This window comes from Chamaea fasciata, unplaced genomic scaffold (genome assembly GCF_029207755.1).
Source record: "Chamaea fasciata isolate MVZ Bird 193981 ecotype frontalis unplaced genomic scaffold, bChaFas1.0.hap1 SCAF_30, whole genome shotgun sequence".
NCBI lineage: Eukaryota > Metazoa > Chordata > Aves > Passeriformes > Sylviidae > Chamaea > Chamaea fasciata.
Window position 1 is genome coordinate 4,261,758 of NW_027094115.1, and position 27,077 is coordinate 4,288,834.

Consider the following 27,077-nt stretch of genomic DNA (forward strand, 5'->3'; position numbering starts at 1 on the left):
ATTCTGCTTCCCTCTTGGATATTGCTGCTGCCGTGAGGATCCAAAACATGGAGGACATTAAATTTCTCCTGTTGAACCAGCTGCAGTCGTCCTCCTCCCCATCCTCCTGGCACACAGAAAAGGGTTTTCCACTCAAAAAGGAAAAAAAGTGGGAAGGAATATTAACAGCCTGCAGGTACGAGGCTTGTTTGGCTGGCATCTGAAGCGCGGTGGTTTTTACAAGCTGAGGTACATTCCTTTATTAATACATGGCATAATAAATGACAGCATTAATAATTAAACCTCGTGCTCAGGTTGCTGTAGGGCGGATTAGCATAAATCCATCGGCACCAAACGAGGCATTTCGGTTTGCAGGAGCCGAGCATCTCAGGAAAAAAATCACCTCCCTGAATCCCTGCCCAACCTGCTGGGAATCCTCCTCTCTCCGGCGTCTCTAGTCCTCATTTCTCCCCCTTTCAAGCCCAATCTCTGCTAAAGATAAAAAGATTCGCACAGAAAACTCTGCCTGTGCTGCTCTCCTTCGCACACCCTGAATAATGAATGGCTGCTCTGACATGCATGAATGCAGCCACCACTGGAATTTAAAAAGCAAATGGTGAATAAAAATCGAGGCAGGAGCCCGGGCTTGCAGTGCTGGCTGCTGGGAGCGGCTGCACTGATCTCCAGGAGGACTCTAGATGTGCGGAATGAAGTCTCCCAGCAGCTCTGCTGGGATGTGAGCGACACTTCAGCCTTTATGAGCTCTCGGTGCAGTTCATTCCGTCCAGAAGGAGCTCAGGTGAGCAGGGATTGCAGCTCTGTGCCTCTGAGGGGCTGCTGCCCTTCACAGCTCAATGATCCAATATTTAAACACCCTGAAACGTGTGGAGAGGCCGCCACACAACAGGTGATGCTCTGTGTGAGGTCACTGGGAAATAGTGGGGGATGCATTCAATCCACCCTGCTCTGCCTTTCCTAAAACAAACATTTGTTTGTGCCAGAAATACCCAATTACCACTGCAGTTACTGACAAGAACATTAGTTCATGCATGTTGTTAAGTCCTTCCCCTTTCTTTGGGAGGCACCTCGGCATTTTTGTGGTATCTGTCTAATAAGTGTAGTGACTTCAATTCCTCCCTTGAGAAAACTTTGAAGAGTCTGGTTTGTGATACATTTGCCCTCCCGACTCCAAGAGGTGAATTCTCATTGTCTTCTTGAGCCTCCCATGCAGTCTGTGCTCAAAACATCTCTAATTTACCTCTGATAAATCCCTACTACATAAACACCGCTTTGTCCTAATCAGCCGGTGGTGACAACCTGGCCCAGGGGTGGCTGCAATGCAGTTGCCCAATTCAATCTCTGCATTAGCCAGATTAGACAAGGATAAATGTCCTGTCCCTGTGATCCGTGGCTCAGACCGGCTTGGCTCCAGGGAATCTCAGGGAAGCAGGACTGAGGAGAACCACCCCGTGTCTGATGCTGCTTTCGTGTAATGAAAGGACAAAAACTCTGCCAGGCTTCCCCTGAAGTGCCCAAGGCCAGGCTGGAGCAGCCTGGGACAGTAGGAGGTGTCCCTGCCCATGACAGGGGTGGCTCTGGGTGGGATTTAAGGTCCCTCCCAACCCAAGCCATGCCAGGATTCCATGATCCTGTAATTACCTGGTTATTAGGGACTTGTAACAAAGGACGTGGGGAGGATGCCGGGGCTCCGAGAGCACTCATGCCTTGTGAAAACTGCAAACTCAAGGCAAAAATCTAGACTATTTACACATGTCTGGGGGTTCTGAGGTGCAGCCAGGGTTGGGTGTCCCCCAACCTCAGCCTCAGCCACAACCTGGGGCTTGCAGCACCTTCCCGAAGCTTCAGTCAGGGCAGGTGTGGAGGAGCAGCGTGAGGGGCTTAAACACAGCCTGAGGGGTGCAGATGGACCTGAGGGGAGCTGGATCTGAAAGGGTTAGAGCTGGGCCCCAGGGGGGCCGGGAGATGCCCCAGGACGGTCCGAGGCTGAGCCCAAGGAGGGGTGAAATAGGGCTGAGATGATGAGGTGGGGCCGAGCCGGGCGCGTTCCAGAGCGGGAGGGTCACAGCCCCCCGAGCCCGCGGAGGTGTCCGGAGCTGTCCAGGCATCCCTTCCCTGCTGTGACACCCGGAGCTGTCCAGGCATCCCTTCACTGCTGTGACACCCGGAGCTGTCCAGGCATCCCTTCACTGCTGGGACACCCGGAGCTGTCCAGGCATCCCTTCACTGCTGGGACAACCGGAGCTGTCCAGGCATCCCTTCCCTGCTGGGACACCCGGAGCTGTCCAGGCATCCCTTCCCTGCCGTGACACCCGGAGCTGTCCAGGCATCCCTTCACTGCTGTGACAACAGGAGCTGTCCAGGCATCCCTTCACTGCTGGGACAACCGGAGCTGTCCAGGCATCCCTTCCCTGCCGTGACACCCGGAGCTGTCCAGGCATCCCTTCCCTGCTGGGACACCCGGAGCTGTCCAGGCATCTCTTCCCTGCTGGGACACCCGGAGCTGTCCAGGCATCCCTTCACTGCTGGGACACCCGGAGCTGTCCAGGCATCCCTTCACTGCTGGGACACCCGGAGCTGTCCAGGCATCCCTTCCCTGCTGGGACACCCGGAGCTGTCCAGGCATCCCTTCACTGCTGGGATGGCTGGAGCTGTCCAGGCATCACCGGAGGGAGCTCCAGCCCGCGCCGCTCAGGGCATCACAGCAGTGAGGGAATGCCTGGACCACTCCGGGTGTCACCTCCTCCCTCGGCGGTGCCTGGACCACTCCGGGTGTCGCCTCCTCCCTCGGCGGTGCCTGGATCACTCCCGGTGTCACCTCCCCGCCGCGATGTCGCCGCGCCCCGCCCCGTCCCCGCCCGGAGCCCGCTCCGCCCGCCCTCCCCGCACATAAATAGCGGGGTGCGGGCGGCGCCCGCCGCAGAGCAGCCGCCGGAGCCCCCCGCAGCCATGAGCTCGTACGGCTACGACCCGTTCTTCCCGTCCTACAAGCGGCGCTACGCGGACAGCCCGCGCATCCATGTGTCGGTGCGCAGCAGCGGCGGCGGCTTCGGCTCGGCGCGCTCCGCGTACTCCAGCCTGTCCGCGCCCGTGTCCTCCGTGTCCGTGCGCCGCAGCTACGCCACCTCCAGCGCCTCGGGCTCGCTGCTGCACTCGGTGGACAGCCTGGACCTGAGCCAGGTGGCCGCCATCAGCAACGACCTCAAGTCCATCCGCAGCCAGGAGCGAGCGCAGCTGCAGGACCTCAACGACCGCTTCGCCTGCTTCATCGAGCGCGTCCACGAGCTGGAGCAGCAGAACAAGGTGCTGGAGGCCGAGCTGCTGGTGCTGCGGCAGAAACACGCCGAGCCCTCCCGCTTCCGAGCGCTGTACGAGCAGGAGATCCGCGAGCTGCGCTTGGCCGCCGAGGAGGCGACCAGCGAGAAGCAGGCGCTGCAGGGCGAGCGGGAGAGCCTGGAGGAGACGCTGCGAGGGCTGCAGGCTCGCTACGAGGAGGAGGTGCTGAGCCGCGAGGACGCGGAGGCGAGGCTGCTGGAGGTGCGCAAAGGCGCGGACGAGGCGGCGCTGGCGCGGGCGGAGCTGGAGAAACGCGTGGACAGCCTGCTGGACGAGCTGGCCTTCCTCAAGAAGGTGCACGAAGAGGAGCTGGCCGAGCTGCAGGCGCAGATCCAGTACGCTCACCTGTCCGTGGAGATGGACGTGTCGGCCAAGCCCGACCTGTCGGCAGCGCTGCGCGACATCCGAGCGCAGTACGAGAAGCTGGCGGCCCGCAACATGCAGAACGCCGAGGAGTGGTTCCGCAGCCGCTTCACCGTGCTCAGCGAGAGCGCGGCCAAGAACACGGACGCCGTGCGAGCCGCCAAGGACGAGGTGTCCGAGAGCCGCCGCCTGCTCAAGGCCAAGACGCTGGAGATCGAGGCCACCCGCGGCATGAACGAGGCGCTGGAGAAGCAGCTGCAGGAGCTGGAGGAGAAGCAGAGCGCCGATATCTCCGCGCTGCAGGTGAGGGGTGGGCGCTGGAAGGGGTCCTGCGGGGGAGGAGGGTCGGGGTCCCGCAGGGGAAGGGGTGATGGGGTGTGCAGGGTCCTGCGGGTCGGGGGAAATCGGGGTTTGGAGGGCTCTGCAGGTGAGGGGGTGATGGGGTTTGAAGGGTCCTGTGGGTCAGGAGAAATTGGGGTTTGAAGGGTTCTGCAGGTGAGGGATGTTCGGTTTGAAGAGCTCTGAAAATGAGGGGATGTTGGGGTTTGAAGGGTTCTGCAGGTGAGGGGATTGATGGGGTTTGAAGGGCTCTGAAGATGAGGGGCTGAAGGGCTCTGCAGCTGACAGGGCTCGGGTTTTACAGGGGTCTGCATGTGAGGGATTTCAGGGTTTTCTGGGCTCTGCAGGTGAAGAGATGACAGGGTTTGCTGAGTTCTGCAGGTGAAGCGATATCAAGATTTGAAGGCTTCTGCAGGTGAAGGGATGGACATCGGGGTTTGAAGGATTCTGCAGGGGAGGGGATTTGGATCTGCAGAGTCTCACAGCTGAGGGGATCAGGTTTGCAGGGTGTTATCAGGGACAAAGCTCCTGGTTCGTGCTGTGCCCGTGCTGCAGATAAGGCATCCTAAAATCACAGTGCAGAATGGCACAGAGCTGCCAAGCAGGGTGTGGTGTGGAAATACAGACCCAAATCAGGACCTGGATCACCCAGATCAGCCCGAAGATGGGGACATTGACTCTGGCGCTGCTTAACCAAAGTGTGAGGTGTTATAAAATCAGAACACAAAATGCCCCAGGCAAAGCCCCGTGTCGTGTGTCCATGTGCTGAAACAGCCTAAACCATACTGTACCAAAAAAAAAAATCACAGAATATCCCGAGTTGGAAGGGACCCACAAGGATCATCAATGAGTATCCTTAAATTAAAATCAGAAAAAGCACACAGAGACCAAAATCAAAATGAAACAATGCACGAATTTCACGGGTGCTTTAGCCCTTGGGTACCAGAAAATTGAGCTCTGTGTGTGTGAACAGGGCTGGAATAATGTGGAATAGAAAACCTGCCAGGAAGGTATTAAATGACTTTTTTGGCTGAGGGTGGAGAGGGAGCTGTGCAGCTTCTGTCTGCTAGAGCAAGATTAAGTTAAAAGGATAGGAGAATTTCCTTGAGGGGAAGGCATTTTACGCTGTCAATACTGTTCCATCCCAACAGGATACAATCAACAAATTGGAGAATGAGCTGAGAACCACAAAGAGCGAGATGGCTCGGTACTTGAAGGAATATCAGGACCTGCTCAACGTGAAAATGGCCCTGGACATCGAAATTGCAGCTTACAGGTATGGTGGGGGAATGTTTGAATGAGCCAGAACTCAGAGCAGTTCCCGTTCTCTTCAGGAGGATTCAGGTTATTTATCATCCCCCCGCAGCTGAAATTTTTACAGACTCGTGGCTGAGTTTCATCAGCTCCTGTCTGTGTGCACACAGAATTTTTAGCTTGCCGGTAAATGATCTCAGTTCTCCATCCTTAGAGATAAAAGTGCCTGTTCTGTACTCAGGGAAGGGATTTTGTATCAATGGAATTCCTCAGTACCAAAATGGGAAATCCCTCCAATGCCCTCAAGAGCAGGGTTGGGTTTTTTCTAACTTGTTAATCTACAAATTAAATATTTTCCGGCAGAATTGCTGCTAAATAACTGTGATGTTTTGTCTCAGACACTGAGAGATTTCGCTGCTGGGAACAGAATTTTCGTGGAAGCCACAAGGGGGAATAATGAGAGAGCAGCTCCAAACCTTGTCTGACAGCTCAGCAGCAAATTGACTGCCTGCACTGATCTGTGCCAGCTGCAGGGTGCCAAAATATGTTTCTATAGCTTCACCTGCCAGAGGTGAGGGGTTCTAGAGAGGTTTTGCTCTTCCTTCCAACAAGGAGAAGTATTAATTCATCCACAGCGAACACATCTGAAAAAAATATTCCAGTTAAACAGGGTAACACTGGCACAGAGCGCAAAACAGTGTCTGACAGCTCAGCAGCAAATTATTCCAGCTGCACTGGCCTGTGCCATCTGCACGGTGCCAAAATACAGAAAAATACAAAATAGAAAGGTTCTAGAGAGGTTTTTCTGTTCCTTCTAACAAGGAGAAGTATTAATTCACCTACAATGGACGAAGCTGAAGAAATGATTCCAATAAAACAGGGTGCCGCTGGCACACAGAGCAAAACTAACCCTTAATTAATTAATAACCACATGATCAGTCTGCAGGGCTGCTGATTGTGGACCCGACATTTTCTGAGCCTGAGCTGTTCCCAAGGGGAGCTTTTCAACCCAGAATCCCACAGAATCACAGAATCCTGTGTAGGTTGGAAGAGACCTTGGAGTCCACCCCAGCCCCAACAGCTCAACTAGATCATGGCATCGAGTGCCACATCCAGTCTCTTTTTAAGCACATCCAGGGGTGGTGACTCCTCCCCCTCCCCGGGCAGGCCATTCCAGTGTTTAATCACTCTTTCAGTGAAAAACTTCTTCCTGGCATCCAACCTGTATTTCCCATGACGAATCTTAAGGCTGTGTCCTCTCCTTCTGCCAAGAGTTTTTCTTTTTCCCGAAACGACCCTTGTGCAAACAGCGTTCCTTTCCCGTGACAGCGGGAGTTGTTTGCTATTTCTGTTCCTGAGCCAGTGGCAGAGGCGTCAGCCCTACGGGCCAATAACGTGCCTTTTAATGTGTCGCTTATGTTATAAAAGGGCTGAATGAACTGTAAATAAAACCTTCTGACTGGAGTCAAGCGCCTTTATTTCGCGTCCTATCGCGACAGCTGGCAGCAGCGCCACCAACTCCTTTCTCCCGCCTCTCACTTTTTTTTTTTTTTTTTTTTTCCCCTTTCCAGGAAACTTCTGGAAGGGGAGGAGACGCGGCTGAGCTTCACCAGCGTGGGCAGCATCACCAGCGGGTACAGCCAGAGCGGCCCCACCTTCGGCAGGTCGGCGTACGGCGGCCTCCAGGCCAGCTCCTACCTGGTCACCTCCCGCCCCTTCCCCACCTACTACTCCAGCCACGTGCAGGAGGAGCAGATCGAGATCGAGGAAACCATCGAGGCCGCCAAGGCGGGAGAGGCCAAGGCGGCTCCCGGAGAGGAGGGAGAGGAGGAGGAGAAGGAGGAAGGCGAGGAGGAAGCGGGGGAAGAGGCTGAGGAAGAGGAGGAAGGTACTTAAGGAGTTGTTGTAAAATGCCTTTTATTTGTTATTAAATTATATATGCCTATTATTAAAATATTTATTACATTATTAAATTATTTAGTAATTTATTAAACTGATTATTAGGTTTTATTATTTATTATTCATTATTTGTTATTTATTGTTAAACCCCAGTCACCCCAATGACTAAATCCAATGATTAAAGCTCTTTTCTTTTCCTACTCGCATCAGCCAAAGGATGGTGTGTATTTATTATTAAATTATATATATATATATAATTTATTATTAGATGTTATTATTTATTATTCATTATTTGTTATTTATTGTTAAACCCCAGTCACCCCAATGATTAAATCCAATGATTAAAGCTCTTTTCCTTTCCTACTCCCATCAGCCAAAGGATGGTGGGTATTTATTATTAAATTATATCTATATATAAAATTATTACATTATTAAATTTTATTATTTATTGTTAAACCCCAGTCATCCCAATGATTAAATCTAATGATTAAAGCTCTTTTCCTCTCCTACTCCCACGAGCCAAAGGATGGTGGGGTTAAAGCACATGGGATTTACCAGGAAAGTCTGAATATTGAAGATAAGTGTGGACCCGATATTTTCAGAGCCAGCAGTTCTCAGGCTCAGAAAATATCACACCAAGTCCACATCAAGTGTTCGAATCAGGCAGATTTTGGGTTTCCAAAAAAACCCCAGTGATCACGTTCACATCTGACAGACATCCTCAAAAAAAAAAAAAAGAGGAGGACCAAGGACATCCTGAGCTAAAAGTGAATTCCCAGGGAGCAGCCCGAGATAACGGGGACATCAGCTGATGTGTGGCGCTGGAATTACTGGGTTCAGTGTGTGCTAACATCACTTCTCTGGCCACTGAACTATCAGGGGTTCATTAATGTGAAGTTTAATTATAGTGAAATTAGAGCTGAAGAGCCAATTGCAGAGCAGTGAAAGGGAATTCAAGCCTTTGGATGAGGCTTTAAGCAGAACTGATATTTTTCAAGGCCTTGGTTTGTTTCTTTTTATGAAGCGTTTGACTCCCCCTGAAATCCAGGAGAAATTGGTTGTGCAGTTTTTGCCGCAGCTGTCAAAATCTGTGGGGGTTGAAGGGGGGGATTCCCACTGCAAAAGGATCAGGAATTTGACCTGGATGTAAAAATACCTTTCTGTCCTTCAAAGGTGCTAAGGAGGAATCGGAAGAAGCCAAAGAGGGCGAGGAAGAGGAAGGAGAAGGGGAAGAAACCGCGGCAGAAGAAGGGGAGGAGTCCCAGGAAGCTGCTGAGGAGGCTGCTGAGGAGGAGAAGGAGGAGAAGGAAGAGAAGGAAGCAGCAGGGAAGGAGGAGAGCGAAGGCAAGAAGAAAGCTTGAGCTGAGGGCAGCTCCCCACCACAACCAACGGCTGACTGAGCTCCGGCTGCAGCCTCACCCGTTTGATCCAGTGACCACTGAGGTTCCAGTTCATGATTACGATGTTTTTTTCTCCCTGTGCAGAGTCTGAGTTTGCTTGCAGAGCACCCAAGGCTTGCTCCCCGAGTGCCGCATGGTTCCATGTATGAGTTTCAGGGCCTCTGTCTTTCCTGGGGTGTCACCCAGAACCTTAACATTTCAAATGGGAGGGGAAAAAAAAAAAAAAGAAATAACAAAATAAACGATGGGAATGAAAGGTTATCTTTTAAGTTGCATTTAAAGAAAAAAATAATCCTGGAAACGGTGGGTGGGGGAAGTGATGGAGGCTTCATTAAGTACGTGCAATAAAGCAGTTAATAAAGTTCAGAAATGCTTACACGGATCCCCGCTGCGTGTCCTGTGTCGCTGATGCCCTTCAAAGGTTGATTGGTGGATGAGAAGTGGGGGGGGGGGAAAAACAAATCTCTTGGGGCGTGTAAAATTTCATTTATTTATAAATTTTAAATTACATTGTATAAAAATCCGCCGGGGTCTTGTGGTGGCTGGGATGGGCCTCGCTGGCTGAGGGAGTTCCCCCCTGGAAAACGGGAATTTTATCAAACCCCCACAGAGGGGGAAAGCAAATGTGGCTGTTAAATGGTGGCAGGAAGTTGCTGAGTGTCTGTGGGATCAGTGAGGAGAGGGAAGAACAATTGAAGGTGTAGGTGAGGCTCGGAGCAAAGAATATCTTCAAAAATAACATTAAAATCCGAAGATGATGAGCAGTCAGAGGGATGGGGAGTGTGGGGGAAGGAGCTGCCTCTCTCCCCCAGCTGCTCAACCCTCCCCAGGGCTCATTTTCTTCTGAGAATTTCTCAGAAAGTTTAAAGCTTTTTAAAGTTTTGACTGAGCTAAAAAAAAAAAAAAAAAAAGGGAACACCTCAACAGCAGCACAGCCTGGCAATTCCGCAATTAAGTGTCCTGTGCTCTGAGCCTGTCAACATCCAGTTACCTAAAGCTGATACAGAAAATGAAAAATTAAAGAAAATTAAGGGCAAGCACTGGGCCAGTGCTGCAAATTAAACCAGTTTAGATAAACGAAACCCGTGGAAATTTGAGGTGAAACAGGCACTAATGTTCTGCACTAAACTCTACAGAAAGATTTGTCTGGGTGAATTTCTGCACAGGATTTTGGGGTCACTTTTGATTTAGTGCACTGGCGATGGGCTATCAGTGGCTTTGCATTGGTTCTCCTCAAAGGCTTAGTTCAGAGAGAAGGGAAATCTCTTTTTTTATTCAAGTTTTAGGGGGGCACAAAAAGCATCTCCCTTTTCAGGGTTTAAAGGGTGACAAAGAAGATTATGATGGATGAAGTAAGCGCTTAAAATTATTTTCTTCCGCATTCCCAAAGAAAAAGAAGCTTGGTCAAACCATTCAGAAAAGCAGTAGCTCACGGAGTCCCAGTGTCATTTCCAATCCCTTTTTTCCCTACTTCCCTGGGAGTTTGATGCTTTTGAGAATCAGAAGGGGAAAATAATTTTCACTTTCTTACACACCACCTCTGAAACTTTTCCCTTTTATATTTCCCTCCTGCTTCCAATGGAGTTTTTCCTCCTGGTATTTACGCACAACAATTGTCACAAATGGCTTTTTTTGGCAGATTTTTTTTCCCCTCTCCGGGGCAGTGGTGAGGAGAACTGGGGGAACTTGCAGGGAGAACTTTCAGAGGGGCTGGAGGGGAGCTGCTGCTGCTGCTGTGGGGTGTGACAGCCCCAGCTCCCCCAGCAGATGTTGGGGCTGCTGCTGCTGCTGCTGCTGGGTGATAAGGAACGACAGCCGGTTCTCAGAAATGAGAGCTGGTTCTGGGAAACTCCCCCGGTGCTCCAGCAAGAACTGAGGCCTGGCACTCAGCTGGGAGACAGGGGCTGCTCCTGAGGAGAAAACTCCTTCTCCAGCCCTGCTCAGAGCCTGTCAGGACAGTTAAAGGCAGAGCAGAGCTGGAGAGCTCGGCTGGAGAGAGAACTGACCAGGGGTGGAGGGGCAGGGACGGCTTCGAACTGCCGGGGAGGAGGTTCAGGTGGGATACTGGGAAGGAATTCCTTATTTAGAGGGTCTTGAGGGGCTGGGATGGAATTCCCAGAGGAGCTGGGGCTGCCCCTGGATCCCTGGAAGTGTCCCAGGCCAGGCTGGAGCAGCCTGGCACAGTGGGAGCTGTCGGGATTGGAACTGGAGCTTCAAGGTCCCTTCCAACCCAAACCATCCCGCGACCATCACCGGACAGACCACCAAACCCTGCCTTGCTCCAGGCACTCTGACCTCCTTTAACTCTTCAAACCCCAAATTTTCATCTTCCTTCACGACTTTTTTTTTTTTTTTTTTTCTTTTTTGCCCACAAACTCCTGCATCCCTCAGCCCTTTGGGAAGCCAAGTTCCCTGTGCTCCTCCAGAGCAGGAGCAGCAGCTCTCCCGTCTCTCCTGCAGCCCTCCCCGGGCCGATGCCGGCTCCACGGGTTTATTTTTAATGCGTTGCAGCTCCGCAGGGCTGAGTCAGCCCCGGCAGGAGCTGCAGCAGGGCTGAGTCCGCAGTGACCCCCCGGTCCTGCAGGGAGGGAAGCCGGGCTGGCTTCGCCTTCCCGGCCGCTCCCGGCGCTCCGGGATGGATCCTGCTGCCAGCGCTCGCCTCACCTTGCAAAATCCAGGCGCTGCTTTTGACGCAATGCAGTAAAAGCTGGCAGAGGGAGAGGCTCGGGAGAAACTTTTCGCCAGAGTTGCAGCTGCGAGTGAAGCCTGGAGTGTCCTGAGGGTGGTTTTTTGGTTTTTGTTTTTTTGGGGGTTTTTTTTCCTGCTCTTTGGGTCTGGATCAGGCTGAGGTGTCACCCCAGGGAGGGGCACACACACCCCCTCCCCTCCCCTCGGCGAGGGGAACGCCTGTACAGAACACCCACATCCCAGAAATTCCTTCAGAGAGAAGGGAAATCTCTTTTTTTTTACCAGTTTGTTTTTTTTTTTTTTTTTTTTGGGGGGGGGGTACCAAAAACATCTCTCTTTTCAGGGTTTAAAGGGTGATTTAAAAAAATTTATGATGGGTGAAGTTAGCGCTTAAAATTATCATTTTCTTCCACGTTCCCAAGAAAAGCAGCAAGAGAAAGAAAATAACTAGCAACTTCTAATAACTGAATCATTAACAATTCGTCATTTGCTGCCTTCCCAGATTAGTTAAGGGTGCTTTAATCCTGAAAAAAAAAAAGCAGGAATGAAGCCCACATGTGAGTGGGGAGAGCACAAACCCCGATGGCTGGAGAAAATTCTGGGTGCCTGACTCAGCTCCTTGGCAAACGCATCCTGTTTGTGTTTTGTAACGCTTCCCAGTTTGTTCCCACCTGGAATTTCGTTCCGGGATGCTGAAAAATAACTGTGACACCTCCACAACCCAGCACAGGAAAAAAAAAAATCCTGGCTTAGAACCCTCCAGCTCCTAAAGCCAAGGTGGTCTGAACATAGAAAAAAAAATAGATACAGAAATCTTCACTATAAATTCTGTTAATTATTATTTTTCCCTTCATGGATTGTTATTTATTCTTTATTGTTTAATGAATTTCTCTGTCTGAAAATAATTATTCCCTTCACTGGTTCTGTGCAGTCTGGAGGAGTAATTGGTGCAGAACAGGCAAATAACATCCTATTTCTGCCTCTCTGCCCGGGAATTGTGCTCTCCTTTGAAACTGTCTGATTGCAGATGTCAGTAGACAAAACCTCTTGGCGCCATTAAATATTAATCAGCTCTTACGGTTTTATAAACATTTAGAAATGTGTTAACCACTTGCTTGTTACTCTCAGGGTCGGCTGGGAACATCTGCAGTGGGGAATGGGATGAATTCGCAAATCCAGCGTGTTGGAGCAGGGGGGAAAATAGAGTTGTGGGTGATAACTGAAAGCTGTGAGATATTTTGGGTGGGAAAGGGGGGAAATGAGGATTTTGTGAAACAAAACCCTCGCAAAACCCTCCAGGGGATGGAGGAACCCTGGGGTTGGTGCAGCCCCTCGTCCCAGGAACTGCAATCCCAGATTGCAAAGAGGAGCAAACCCACACAAATCAGGATTTTGGGATCCTGGAGACGTGTCCTCCCAGGGCCGAAGAGGAAGCAGCTGAAAAGGAATCCCAACATGAAAAATTGCCAGGCTGGGATCCCACCTGCGCATTTGAAACGTTCCTGAGCCTCCTGCTGACACCAACATTTAATCCACGGTGCAAGGTGACCCTTCCTCTCCCTGCTGAAGATTCCCAACTTCCCACCATGAGTGTTTTGCAGTTTGGGACGTTTTAATGGCTTCTAGAACTCATTTGGAAGCGCTCACACACAATTCCACGTTAAATATTGGTCTTTGGTTTAGTCGTGGCGTTCTTTTGAAAACTTCTTTAAATCCGAGGGGAAAACACCTTCAATTCTCCCAAACCTCTGGGTTTTCACACAGTTTGGTGCCGGCACCAAAAATAGGGGGAGCGCCGAACTCCTTATTCCTAAAGGTAAAGTTATTTTTGTGTCACGCCCACACGTGACTGGGGAGAAGCCGCCTTTTAATTTGCTAATTCAGCTTTAATTAACCATCCGTCGGCAGCCGGGCTGGGGAGCACAGATCCCCGTGATTGATAACATCCATCGGTTTGCTCCACAAAGACACCCAGATTTATCTGAGAGCCTTATCTGCTGTGGGCTCTCCACCATTCCTCCAGTGAGGAACACGCTGAACCCTTTCAATTAAAAACCCCCCTTGATCTTCAATTATTGATGGGGTGAAGAATCGAAGGCACGTGGAAATCCTAGATTTCAATCAGGCTCTCAATTAGGCAACAAGATTTCAGGCCAGCCCACGGCCTGAATCCAGGCTGGAAAATTATTTGCATTTCTTTGTGAGTTATGGGAGGTGGGGCAGCAGCTGCAATCTTCATTTTCCTTTTAAAACGGGAAATAAACACAAAATTAATCCCATAATGATCAATTAAGTCCCACACTGGAGTTGGGGCCTTTATCTTCTTCCCTTTGTTTCGTTTGTCTCCATTTCTTTTTCCACGTAGAGCAATTTTTGATTGGTTTTGTTCTCAACAAAGCCAACCTGGGAGAGGCCGGCACTTGGGAGTGGGAATTGTTGGAAATTGGGAGTGGAAACCATTGGAAATTAGAAAATGTTGGGTTTGTAACCCTAAACTGGGTTAATTTTCGATTTTAGGATTTCGTGTTTAGAGGCAGACTGAACTTTTTGATCATTGGAGCCAAAGAATTAATAAGGAGGTTCCCATACAATTAAAGCAGGGGTAAAATAAGCAGAACCAAACCCATTTTGGGGACCTCGTGGCGGCTTGGTTGAGTTCCCTCAATGGGTTTTTGCTCAATTAAGCGACAAACTGGTGCCTCAGGAGATGCCACGCCCAGCTGTGGTTCATCCAGCCTCTCTCCCCAGGAAAATCAAGGAATGATTTGGGAACTGGCTCTCTGTGTGCGGACGTTGGGGTGTAAGGAGGAAAATTACACTTACAGCAGATTTTAGCTTTTTTTTTTTGGCTCAGCACAAGCAGGATTGAGGGCTTAGAGACCTCCCCCTTCCTAAAAAAAGCAACTGCAACCCCTCCAAGCACCTCAAGGCCAGGCAGAGGTGTTCAATGGATTCCTCTAGAAATTTTGGCATTTGGCTCTGATTTTCCTAATCCAGCCTTTGTGTCGTCAGAGGAAATTTGTCCCTCACAGCCAATTCCCAAACCACGAAACACCCTGAGCTGGATGAGACCCCCAAGAACCATCAAAGTCCGACGCCTACACAAATGAGAACACTAAGGAAGGAAAAAAACCAACTCAAGCAATTTTCCACCCACACGACTGCACTCCCATTGAGGAGAGAGCACCCAGCTGAGGGAAGGGTTTGGATTGGGGAAAAACTCACCAGAAAAAGTCACGTTTTCATATTGACCTTTATTGAGCAAGAACTGCTGTGACTGTTTTACATCAAACAACAAAAGGTTGCGTACTGTGCATGTCAACAAGGTTCTCCCAGGAGCAAAAGTCCACCCTAATTGCACCAGTGAGGTAAACATAATCAGTTATAAGTAGCTTTTTTTTATTTTTTTAAGTTTTTATTTTAAGGCTAGGAGAGTTCTGGTTCTCACGAATACTCTATGACTGTTTTCCGTTTGGTTTTGGCTCAGTTGGCTCTTTGCATAATACATCTGAACTCGTTCCTCAGATACGTCCCTCCAACAGACAAGCTCAGGAGATTCAAGAAAAGCTTCCTCTGCACATTTTCATCTCATGCACTAGTAGTAGTAATTAATTAATTAATTTTTTTTTTTTTTTTTTGTAGATCCCCAAGCTCTGTGGAGGGAGTACATCTTGAGCCTGCATGCATTCCCCCCCCCTTTTCCCTATATTGCACGAAAAAGTAAAATACTGCGTGTCTGGAGCCTCCGTGAGAGAACCCTTTCTGCTTTGAAGCCGTCACCCACATGCATTTTGCAGCTGTCTATGGCTTAACCTTTTGCACCGACCCAAGCTCTTGAGAATTGGTTTGAATTTTTTTAGCTATGGTTGGCTCTATTCGCTCTCTTTAACCTCCTTTACTACGGCGTGCGAAGTGACTTTCTCCACCTTCTTGGTGGACACCAACTTCTCCTCGAAGCTTTCTTCGTGCTCCTCCACCTTCTGGGTGACGGTCACCGACTTGGTGACGAACGTGGTCCCGCTGTCCCCGCCCTCCCCGGTGATTTTCTCCACTTTTTTGGTTACTACGATTTTCTCGGCCTTGTCGTCCACGGGGCTCACGTCGAGGCCGTTAGTGACCACCCCCTTGTCTTCCTCCTCCTTCTCTTTGGATTCCTCCTCCTTCTTCTCCTCCACCTCCCCGTTGATGGCAATGTCCTCTTTCCGGGACTCCTTCTCGGCCTCGGCGCTCACTTTCGTCACCTTGGTGACCGTGATGGTCTCCTCCACCACGGCCTTGGCGTCCTTGCCTGGGGAAGGAGGTTTCTCCGGGGTTCTGGGCTTTTCTGGGGTCCTGGGCTTCTCGGGGGTCACGGGTTTCTCGGGGGTCCGCGGCTTCTCCGGGCTGGCCGGCTTCTCGGGGGAGCGCGCCTTGTCCGGCGGCGCCAGCTTCTCCAGGGTCACGGCTTTCTCCGGGGCCTTTTCTGGGGTCACAGCTTTCTCTGGGGTCACAGCCTTCTCCGGGGTGACAGCCTTTTCTGGGGTGACAGCCTTCTCCGGGGTGGCAGGTTTCTCCGGGGAGGTCACCTTTGGTGTGGCAGGTTTCTCAGGGGATGCAGCTGCTTTCTCCTCCTCCTTGGCCGCCTTCTCCGCCTTCTGCTCCTTCGCTGCTTCCGCGGGTTTTTCCTTCGGGGCGGTTTTGGCCGGCTCTGTCACGGGGGATTTTGGGGGGGACTTCACGGGAGGTGTTTTCACTTTCTCTGCCTTTGCTGGTGCCTCTTCAGCTTTGCCCTTGACCTCGGGTTTTTCCTCCTCTTCCTCGGCTTCCTCCCCTTCTTCCTTTTCCTCGATTTCTTCTTTTTCAGAGCCGCCTTCTTCTGCGGCGTCGGATTTTGCAGCTTCTTCTTCCTCCTCCGCTTCCTCTTCCTCCTTCTCTTCCTCCTCAGCTTCTTGTTCTGCAGGAGCCTTCTCAGAAACTTCCTCCTCCGCAGCTTCTTCCGCTTTTTCTTCCTCCTGTTCCTCTTGCTGTGCCTTGGCTGCCATTTCTTCTGCGATGGCTGCCAGGGCATCTTCCATCTCAGACTTTTCGTCCTCCACCTTCGTCTCTTCGATGATTTCTTCTACAAACTTGTGCTGGACCTTCAGCTTTGGCGGTTCGATTTTTGTTTTCTGGATTTTGGTGGATGCTATTGTGACAGATGGTTGTCTGTGTGTGAATATGGGACCAGTAATGCTTCCAGAGAAGGCACTGAATCTTGTCTCTTCACCCTCCAGCAGCTTCCTAAGGGAGTCAGGAGGAGAGGGGAAAAAAAGAAAATGAGCATTTGAAAAAGAACAAAATAAGGGACAGCTATCGGAATAATTGTGGCTGTCCCATCCTTTGGGAGTGTCCAAGGCCAGGCTGGGCTTGGAGCCACCTGGGATGGTGGAAGGTGTTTTGGGATGGGCTTTAAGGTCTCTTCCAACCCACCCCGTTCCAGGATTCTATAATATTTCCCTGCTGTTCCATCCCCCTGCCAGCAGGATGGACCCGGTTTGCTGTGGAATGTGCTGGAACTGACCAGGACCATCCACTGCTCACAGCCCCAGCGCGGCTTTCCCTGAACCCACTCCCCTGCAAAACTCACATCCAGCAGTTTTTAGCTTGGTTCTGCTCATGGCAAGTGTGACACCTTCAGTGATCAGTTAAAATTCATCATTACTGTCAGGAAACTTCATTATGGCCTAAACCAGCGGGGATTAGGACAAAGTAACTAATTTCATAGGATTCATTACGACTTAGGCAAACAGAACTTGACACAGCCAACAGACCCAAATCAAATATTGTGTCTGAGACAGTCACAGCTGATGAGAGCACGTGCTCTAATTTAATAATTTGGGCATCCACCTTTTCTTTGTGGGAATGAGAGAACTGGAGGCTTCAGCTGACTTTGGCAGCAGCCAGCTCCAGCCCCTGGGGTGTCTGCGTGTCTGAGCAACCTCAGGAATTTCAACAGATCTGGAGACGGGGTGTTTTTGTGTTGCTTTTATTTTCCTCCTATTCAAACGTTTTTCATCTCAGCCTGCGACCCAGAAAAATCAGGAGCTCTCCAGTGAGAGTTCTGAAGTGCTACAGAGGAGACTAAAAAAACCTGCCAGGTGATGGCAACAGCAAGCAACGCTCAGCTCCAGATTAGAGCAGACGCCTCTGAAGGAAAAGTTGAGCAAGAAAAGCAAAAAGTGTTTGTGACAGGCAGATCGGCGCTCGCCGCCTCAAACCATGATCAAGCAAATTCTGCTGTCTCTCCCAGGCGATGAAAGGGAGCTCTGGTGACAAGCCCCGCACGCCTGGCATCTGCAGAGCAGACGGGCGTTTAAAAATAACCTCGCGTCTCTCGCTGCATCTCCTGCCCGTGCGGCCAAGGGCAGAATGCGGCGCGGGAGCCGCCGCACTGAGTCACGCTGTGCTGGTGCCGTGCCCACGGGGCTCGCCCGCGGCTCTGCCGCTGATTAGCTGCTCCCTAATGACCTTCTGGGCTGGCTAATGGCTGCAGCGATGCAGCCGAGCTCTGGTTTTACCCGTGTTGGCCGCATGCAGATATTTCTTAGCTGTGGCAAAGCTTCCCGAGCCGGCGGCATCCGCAGCGCTATTAATATTCCAGGCGTGTCTGCAAAGAGCCCACTGTACCTGTATGCAGCAATTTCGATGTCCAGGGCCATCTTGACATTGAGGAGGTCCTGGTACTCCCGCAAGTGACGAGCCATTTCCCACTTCGTTCCTCTGAGCTCGTTTTCCAGCTGGTGAATCGTGTCCTGCAAGGGAGAGGCACAAAAACCCCTGTGACACGGAGAGGGGACAGAGCGGGCACAACTTGTCCGGGAGGACTTTTAGAAACTCTTCCCGCCGCTCGGGGAGGCAGGGCCGGCATCAGAGCAGGAGCCACCCGCTCCCACCGCCCTCCGCAGCATCCTCCCCCCGCCTTCCGCATCCCTGCATCATCCCTCGCTGCGGAGCCGGCTCCGGGCACCTCCCGGATTTCCTTCTCCCACAGCGGGCACCTCCCGCATCCAGAGCCGGCTCCGGGCACCTCCCGCATCCCTCCCGCCGGAACCGGCACTGGGAACCTCCCCGCATTTCCTCTTTCCCAGAGCCGGCACCTCCCGGATTTCCCCCTCCCAGAGCGGGCACCGGGCACCTCCCGCGCCCTTCTCCCCGGAGCCGGCACCGGGCATCCCCCCGCCTTCCCGCCGGGCTCGGGACAGCCCCTCGCCGCCTCCCCGGTACCTGATAGGTGCTGAGGTCGTTATTGTGGCGCTCTTCGATGTCGCTGAGCTGCCTCTCCAGCGACTCCTTGGTGCCGCGCACCGACTCGAGCTCGATGCTCTTGGACTGCAGCTGCCGGCGGTACTCGGCGATCTCCTCCTTGGCGGAGCGGATCGCCTCCTTGTTCTGCTCGGCCGCCTCGGTGAGCTTGGCGTAGCGGCACTTGAACCACTCCTCGGCCTGGTGCATGTTGTGGTCGGACTGGCACTCGAGCTGGGCGCGGATCTCCTTCAGCGCCGTCGTCAGGTCCGTCTTCAGGTAGTCCTTCCTCTCCACGGTGGCGTGCGACGCCTGCAGCTGCGCCAGCAGCTCGGCCACCTCCTCCTCGTGGTTGCCCCTCAGGAAGGCCACCTCGTCCTGCAGCGACTGCACCTTCTTGTCCAGCTCGGCGCGCATCAGCGAGGCCTCCTCCATCTCCTTGCGCAGGGCGCGGATGGTCGCCTCCGTCTCGTCGCGGAGCCGCGCCTCATCCTCGAAGCGCTCCCGCAGGCGCTGGATGTCCTCCTCGATGTGCTCCGAGTCCAGCTGGATCTGCGCCTTCTCGTGGCTCACCTGCTCCAGCGCCCCGCGCAGCTCCCGCAGCTCCTGCTCGTAGGCGTCGCTCAGCTGCGCCCGCCCGGCGTGTTTCTGCCGCAGCGCCGCCAGCTCCGCCTCGATCTCCTTGTTCTGCTGCTCCAGGTAGTGCACCTTCTCGATGTAGCCGGCGAAGCGGTCGTTGAGCCCCTGCAGCTGCTCCTTCTCGTTGGAGCGGCTCAGCTTGAGCTCGGCCGCGCCGTTGAGCAGCGAGGACTGGCTCACGTCCAGGCTCTCGGCCGAGCTCAGCACCGTGGAGCCGTAGGCGGCCCGGGGGCCGCCCAGGTTGGAGCGCTTGTACGAGGAGGACACGGTGCTGCCCGAGCCCCGCGACCACGACTGCGAGCGGAAGCCGCTGGACGGGGACGCGCTGGCGCGGCTGTAGGTGGCCCGGGTCTCGGTCACCCTGCGGTACGAGGGGTTGCCCAGGGGTTCCATGGTGTAGCTCATGGTGGGGGCGCTGGGGGCGGCGGTGCGGGGCTGCTCCGGCCGCCGCCGCCCCTTTTATAGCCCCGCCGGGCGGCTGCGGGGCGGCCCCGCACACGTGTATGGGGGGCGGCTCCCCCCGGCCCGCCCCGCGCCCCGCCCCGGCTCCCCCTTCCTTCCTTCCTTCCTTCCTTTCTTCCTTCTTTCCTTCCTTCCTTCCTTCCTTCCCGTGCCGTCCCTCGCCCGGTCCCGGCTGCCCCTGCCCGGCCCCGGCGCCTCCCCGGTGCCCCCGCTCCCCGCGCCCTCCTCCCCGCTGCCCACCCACTGCCCCGGGTCCCCGCTGCCCCCCGGGTCTCCTTCTTCCCCCCGCTGCCCCCTTTCCCTCCTTCCTGCCCTGCTTCCTTCTCCTCCCTTCCCTAGGCCAGCACTCTCTTTCCTTCCTTCCTTTCTTTCCTTTCTTCCTTTTTCCTTCCATCCCTTCTTTTTTCCTCCCTTACTTTCCATTCTTCCCTTTCTTTTCTCCCTTCCCTTCCCTTTCTTCTTCTTCTTCTTCTTTTTTTTATTCTCTCGCTTTCCTCCCTTTCATTTCTTTCCCTTCTTTCTCCCATTCCTTTTTTTTTTTTCCTCACTCTTCTCCCTCTTTTCCTCTCTTTTCTCTGTCCCCGCAGCGCCCAGGGCAGAGCGGAGCGCGGTGCCGGCCCCGGGGGCTGCGGAGCCGGGTAGGGCCGGGAGTTGGGAACGGGAACCGGGAACGGGAACCGGGATCCGGGAGCGGGATCCGGGAATTGCGACCGGCGGCTCCATCACCACGGACAGCTCCGGCCGGGACCGGCCTGCCCCGGGGGCTCGGGGGGGGGTTCGGGGGGCAGAGAGACCCGCGGGTGGGTGCGGAGGGTCCTTCCCCCGCTGTCCCCGCGTTGTCCCCCGCTGTCCCCCGCTGTCCCCTGTCCCCAGGCGGGGTCTGGCGTGTGAAGGTCGCAGCGGGCGGGGGAGGCGGGCGCTGCCCGGCGCTCTGCGGCACCGAGCGCTCCCCGCACCGGCCCCGGCGGCTCTGCGGGAGGAGCGGGGGGACCCCAAGCTCCCAGCAAGAGTTTGGGAGACCCACCCCCTCCGCCATCCCAAATCCTTCCTCTTGGTTCTTTTTTCTTCCTCTCTTTTTTTCCTTCCTCTCTTCCTTTCTCTTTCCCTCCCACCCGCCCGCTTTGATCCAACGCTTGGTGCATTGCTCAGAATGAATAATAAATTGTTTGAAACGTCGTTAGGAATTGCGTTTATGGGGGGAAATAGACTTTGTATGGGCTGCGTGACGGTGCCTGGCTGCCGTCCAGGCTCCCGACTGCTCCTGGAGGGACTACGGCTGCGGAGGAAATGGATTAGTAAACTGCAAAGAGAAAAAAAAATAAATAAAACACCAAAAGCCCCCCAAAACTGCTGGTGCTAGGAAAATCCCTGCCACAGCTCGCATGGAAAAGCAGAGGGACGCTGAGGGGGGAGAGTTAACTCCTCGCTCAGGGGGCGCAGAAAAGGCTCTGCCTGTGCTCACAGCCTGAATTTTGGATCAGACGATCCGGTGAAAAGACAAAAAACCCTCCTCACAAACCGCCCGGGTGCCTCCAGCCCTGCCAGTTCCCGGTGGGGAATGCGTGCGGCCGGGCAGAGTTGGGGAATTGTGAGGTTAAACTTTGCCGAGCACATGGAGCCTCGCAGCGGCTCATTAATATGACGCTGTCATAGGACTGCAGCACTGCAGTCAGAGCACAGCTCGGGTTTCTGCTCCCAAACCTCCGCCTCACCTCCGGAGCCGCAGGTTATCCACACAGGACAAGGATTTCATCCTCATGGACGGATCCTAAACCGGCTTCATTCATTTTACTGAAAGTTTCTGCCGCAGGCACAACCCCCACCCCCCCGGGTTCCATTGGGAGTCAAAATAAAATTGAAATAAAATTACTCCCTATCAGGGCGTTGCATTTTGTTCCTTTTTAGGGTCAAAGATATGTTGTGATCTGGTTTATTAATTTTTTTTTATTATTATTTTTTTTCCCCTGGGGGGAGAAACAGAGCATGGTTTTATCCATAAGGAAAAACTCACTGTATGAGGAAACACACAGTTAACAGAAAGTGCCTGGGAGCTTTTATTGTCCTTTTAATCTCCTGGAAACAAGGGCTGGCAGATGGAACTTCGTAATAAAACTCCCTCTCATTAAATACCTCCGTGTTTGAAATCCATTTATGCAAAATAAATTGTTGCTTTGTAATCAAGCAGGGCTGGGTTTGATTTATTTATTTAATAGTGATGTCAAGCCGTGCAAACTTTAATGGAACACGATGCATCTCATGTATAGATATATGGATTGCTTTAAAAATCAGGATATTTAGAAGGGAAGGAGGTTGGCATTCACAGAGGTGTTTAGTGCGGAAATTCTGAAATAAAAATTCATTGTTTTAATTGAAACCAGAGCCCTGCAATGTGATTTTTGCGCTCTCTAATCAGATGCAGGGGGGACGGGGCTCCTGCTACATTATCCTGAAGGTGGTTTGAAGGTTAAAGTGAGTCAGGGAAATCAGCCTGAGATGTTCCCTCTTTTCTGATGAGCAATTAATCCCTTTTCCCTTTCTGCCCATCTCCGCTCTGGAGGTTTTGAAACGCAGGCTGATGTTTCTGCTTAAGGAGAGCTGGTTTTTTTGCCTCAAAGTTGAGCAAAGCAGAGCTTTGACTCGGGAGCAAAAAGCTGATGTCTCAGGGCTGAGGCGGGAGGAGGGAAGGGAGGGGCACTCCCGTGGAAAGGGAGAGCGGCAGCATCGATTTTAATCTCGATTCCCCACTATTGGCAAGCCTGCAGTGATGGGAGGGTGAGGCTGAGTCCTGCAGCTCCCTTAAAAAAATAAGGGGAAAAAAAAAAAAAAAAAAGGAAAGAAAGCACAGAAGGTGGAGGAGCACAACAGCCTGGCTGCTCCCAGAGAAACGAGATCAAAATACATCCGGTGATAATGAATTAATTTGAATATTTTAAGAAAACATTGAATCAGATGGGCAGAATAAAAAAGGGGGGTTTGGGCGGGGTTGTAGAGAGGCAGCAGAATGAGGACACTGGACAGGTAATGCAACAGGGCTGGAACCATTACAGATTATTTATCAGCTGAAAGAGGGTTTGTCCTGGTCAGTTTTTTAATATAAAGCCTGGCTCAAGTTTGTTTGGTAAGTTTAAGGTCTGTCCTGGTCAGTTTTTAATATAAAGCTCAGTTCAAGTTTGTTTGTTAAGTTCAAGGTTTGTCTTGATCAGTGTTTAATATAAAGCCTGGCTGAAGTTTAAGCAATTCAAGCCTAAATAGATCTTAATGACTCCCACGCAAGGAGAGCAGACAGTGGCATCAGGTGGGATTTTTCCAGAGAGGAAAAGGAGTCAGGGAGTCAGGATTTGGTCCATTTTTATGTCCCCCACCATGCAGTGATATCATTGGGGGTGACTGTCCCAGGTGCAGGATTTACACCCGTTTGTGCCCTGTGGGGTCACCCCAAACTCAGCACCAAAAATGTCCCAGGACAATCAGCTGGTGGGAATTGGTCTGGTTCCAGCTGAGCCAGGAGAGCAAGGACGGACATCTGAGCCCAGCTGAGGACGTGTCCTGAGATACTGAAATATCCGAAGATGAGGGTGTGTCCTGAGATATTGAAATATCCAAAGATGAGGCTGTGTCCTGAGATATTGAAATATCCAAAGATGGGGATGTGTCCTGAGATATTGAAATATCCAAAGATGAGATGTCCCCTGAGATATTGAAATATCCAAAGATGAGATGTCCCCTGAGATATTGAAGTAGCCACAGAGGATGATGTGTCCTGAGATATTTAAATAGCCACAGCTAGTGAGGAGAAATGGGATTTATGGACCAAGGGCCTTGTCCTGAGCAGCTGGATGCTCCCTAAAAAGGGATTTTATCCCTGAGGATGGCCAGGAGTGCCCAGCACAGGGCAGGACAGCCCAGGGCTGCTCTCCTGCTCCCTGGGAAGGGGATTTTTAACAGGATTTACTTTTTCCTTCTTGTTTGTTCAAGATCTGGAGGTTTGAAAGATCAGGTTTGGGGTGATGTGGTTGATAATGGATCATCCTGTTCCCAAAAGTTCTCCAGCATCCTCAGGGCCTTGCAGGAAAGAGGGAAGGGGATGGAGGGGAGAGAACGAGCTGTAGGAATTCTGGGGTTGGAGTAGGATGATCTTTAAGGTTCTTTCCAACCCAAACCATCCCAGGATTCCATTTTCCCCCGTCCTGGGAATGAGGCTGAGGTGGGGATGTCCCTTTTTGGTGTCACAAGCACAAAGCTGCTGCCGGGCAGCGCCTGTGGTGTGAGAAACGGATGTGTTCATTTTGTTTCCGCTGGGAGCCGGGCTCTGAGGGCAGAGCTGGAACGTTTTCCTCACTCATCATCGTTCCCTCTGAGCCACCTGAGGCCTCCCAGCGCCTTAAATCAAGCCCTGCCAGACACTCGGGTTATTTCCCTCATGCAGAAACGTTCCGTGTTGCATTTGAGGGTGAAATATTCCCGAGAGCCCAGCCCTGAGGCAGAATTTTCATTCCACTGACCAGTGAAGGAAAATCCTTTGTGAATTCCCACAAATCATCACGGAGCTCGTTGTTGCTACTTTCACTTCCCCGGATCTATCTGCTGCAAGAGCAGCTCGTGGAATGATGGAATGGTTTGGGTTGGAAGAGACCTTAAATCCCATCCCAAATCCCACCCCAAATCCCATCCCAAATCCCATCCCAAATCCCATCCCAAATCCCATCGTATCCCATCCCAAATCCCATCCTATCCCATCCCAAATCCCATCTCAAATCCCATCCCAAATCCCATCCTATCCCATCCCAAATCCCATCCCAAATCCCATCCTATCCAATCCCAAATCCCATCCCAGATCACATCCTATCCCATCCCAAATCCCCTCCCATATCCCATCCCAAATCCCATCCCAAATCCCATCGTATCCCATCCCAAATCCCATCCTATCCCATCCCAAATCCCATCTCAAATCCCATCCCAAATCCCATCCCAAATCCCATCCCAGATCACATCCTATCCCATCCCAAATCCCATCCTATCCCATCCCAAATCCCATCCCAAATCCCATCCTATCCCATCCCAAATCCCATCTCAAATCCCATCCCAAATCCCATCCCAAATCCCATCCCAGATCACATCCTATCCCATCCCAAATCCCATCCTATCCCATCCCAAATCCCATCCCAAATCCCATCCTATCCCATCCCAAATCCCATCCCAAATCCCATCCCAAATCCCATCCTATCCCATCCCAAATCCCATCCCATATCCCATCCCAAATTCCATCCCATATCCCATCCCAAACCCCATCCCAAACCCCATCCCAAATCCCATCCCATCCCCTTCCACTGGCCCAGGTGGCTCCAAGCCCCATCCAGCCTGGCCTTGTGTAACATTTACCCCAAAATTCCACCCCCCAAAATTTCCACCCCCAAAATTTCACCTAAAAATTTCACCCCCAAAATTTCCCCCTCCGAAATTCCACCCCCAAAATTTCCCTCCGAAATTTCCTGCAGCGTCAGCACCGAGAATCGTTTCACAGCTCCAGACACGCCTCAGTCATTTACTCACTTCTAAAAACCAAGATTTTTCCCAGCCCTCCCACACTCTCCCGGGGTGTTTTCCCCGCATTTTCCAAGCCCTGCATTGCACCTTGATCCTATAACTCCCGGAGCGGGATGTTCCCTTCCCTGGCCACCTCCTGCTGTGCTTCCGTGGCCTTCCACTTCTTTCATCTGAAGGAATTCACAGGATGCTGAATTATTCCGTGGAGGGCTTGGCCTGGAGTCTGCTGATTAATAATAGAATAATTATATTAATATTAATAATTAATTAATTATTTGAGGAGATTCCTTGAGATTCAAGCAGGTTCCGCCTTTGTGTGGTGTTCTCTGGGGTAACAGGGTGACAGGGACAGGGAGATTTTGTGCCTCCAGCTGCCTGGTATTCATGGATTAGGCAAAAAAAATTATTATTTCATTTAAAAAAATCTAAATTTTTTTGATTAGGCAAAATTTGTTGATTTTCCGCCAATAAATTCCGGCAACTTTTGGAATCCTTGGCCAGCAAAAACTCTGCCCGTGCTCCTTAACTGGGTGTTGAACTCCTTTCCACGGCTTCTTTTAACTAATTAACCAGTTAATCATAGAGCAGTGATGAACTTGTCATGGAGAGTCCTGGAATGGTTTGGGTGGGAAGAGACTTTAAAGCTCCTCTAATCGGGGACACCTTTCCCTGTCCCAGGTGATCCAGGACAATTCCAGCGATCCAGGGGCAGCCCCAGCTCCTCTGGGAATTCCATCCCAGCCCCTCCCCGCCCTCCCAGGGAAGGATTTCTTCCCAATATCCCATTTAAAACTCCTCTCCTCCAGTTTAAAGGGCAATTTCAGCCCACAAGTGACCCGTGACCCTTCTCAGTGACATTTCTGGAGCGATGGCCGCGTTCCCTGGGCAGGTATTGGAAAATTTGGATTTTACCAGGGAATTCCTTTGTAGTGTCAGAGAGGTCAAAACCTGACAGGGCAGGAATGAGGGCGCCTGGAACAGCTTTTTCCAGGCAGGAAGAGTTTGGAGGTGAAGGTTAGAGGGTGCAGAGTGCAGAACAAGCTCCCATTTATCCAAGGGAAAGGATGAACTCCAAGGAATCTCAATTTCCTTTTCTTCTGCACCATGCACAGCAGGATTCAGGCACAAAATCCTGCCAAGGATCAGGGAAAAAATGGAATTTACACAGAATCCTGCCAAGGATCACGGAAAACTGGGATTTAACTGCACAGAACCTGCCAAGGATCAGGGAAAACTGGGATTTAACTGCTCAAAACCCTGTCAAGGATCCTAGAAATTTGGATTCAGGCACATTACCTGCCAAGGATCAGGGAAATTGGGATTTGACTGCACAAAACTTGTCAAGGATCAGGGAAACTGGGATTTAGCTGCTCAAAACCCTGCCAAGGATCAGGGAAATTGGGATTTGACTGCACAAAACACTGCCAAGGATCAAAGAAAACTGGGATTTGATTCCACAAAACCCTACCAAGGATCAGGGAAATTGGGATTTGACTGCACAAAACCTGCCAAGGATCACAGAAAACTGGGATTTGCCTGGCCTGGATGAGGAGCAGAGGAATCCCTGTGGGTTTGGCCCTGGCTGTCCCCAGACCCTGCCAGGATTGTGACCCTCTGCTCCTTTTCCCAGGTGTGGTGTTTGACGTCTCCAGCTGGAAATTGCCACCCGGAAAAGGACAAATCCAGGTCAGGGTAGCAATCTTCTGGTGAGAAAGTGAACAAAAATAGCTCTTCCTACCTCGTTTGAAGAGGTTTTTTTGGGTTTTTTTTTGTTTGTGTGGTGTTTTTTTTTTGTTGGTTTTTTTTTTGGTTTTTTTTTTCAGCCTTCCCTTTCTAAAAATATCACCTGGAGAAGTGGCCACAATTGTGCCTTTTCTGACCGTTTTTTTCCTGGAG

The 27,077-nt window shown here is 51.7% G+C and overlaps 2 protein-coding genes across 2 annotated transcripts; one reads left to right on the top strand and one right to left on the bottom strand.

Moving 5' to 3' along the window:
* Positions 1-2,930: 2,930 nt before the first annotated feature.
* Positions 2,931-8,880, top strand: NEFL (neurofilament light chain). Its single transcript, XM_066206272.1, has 4 exons — positions 2,931-3,999; positions 5,187-5,311; positions 6,861-7,177; positions 8,362-8,880. Exons 1-4 carry the CDS (start codon positions 2,947-2,949, stop codon positions 8,547-8,549), a joined length of 1,683 nt encoding a protein of 560 aa, XP_066062369.1. The 5' UTR covers positions 2,931-2,946; the 3' UTR covers positions 8,550-8,880.
* Positions 8,881-14,510: 5,630 nt separating this feature from the next.
* NEFM (neurofilament medium chain) lies at positions 14,511-19,591 on the bottom strand. Its single transcript, XM_066206287.1, has 3 exons — positions 18,519-19,591; positions 17,922-18,046; positions 14,511-16,535 (listed from the first exon to the last, which is right to left on the bottom strand). The coding sequence occupies exons 1-3, from the start codon at positions 19,578-19,580 to the stop codon at positions 15,149-15,151; spliced, it is 2,574 nt and encodes an 857-aa protein (XP_066062384.1). The 5' UTR covers positions 19,581-19,591; the 3' UTR covers positions 14,511-15,148.
* Positions 19,592-27,077: the final 7,486 nt, after the last annotated feature.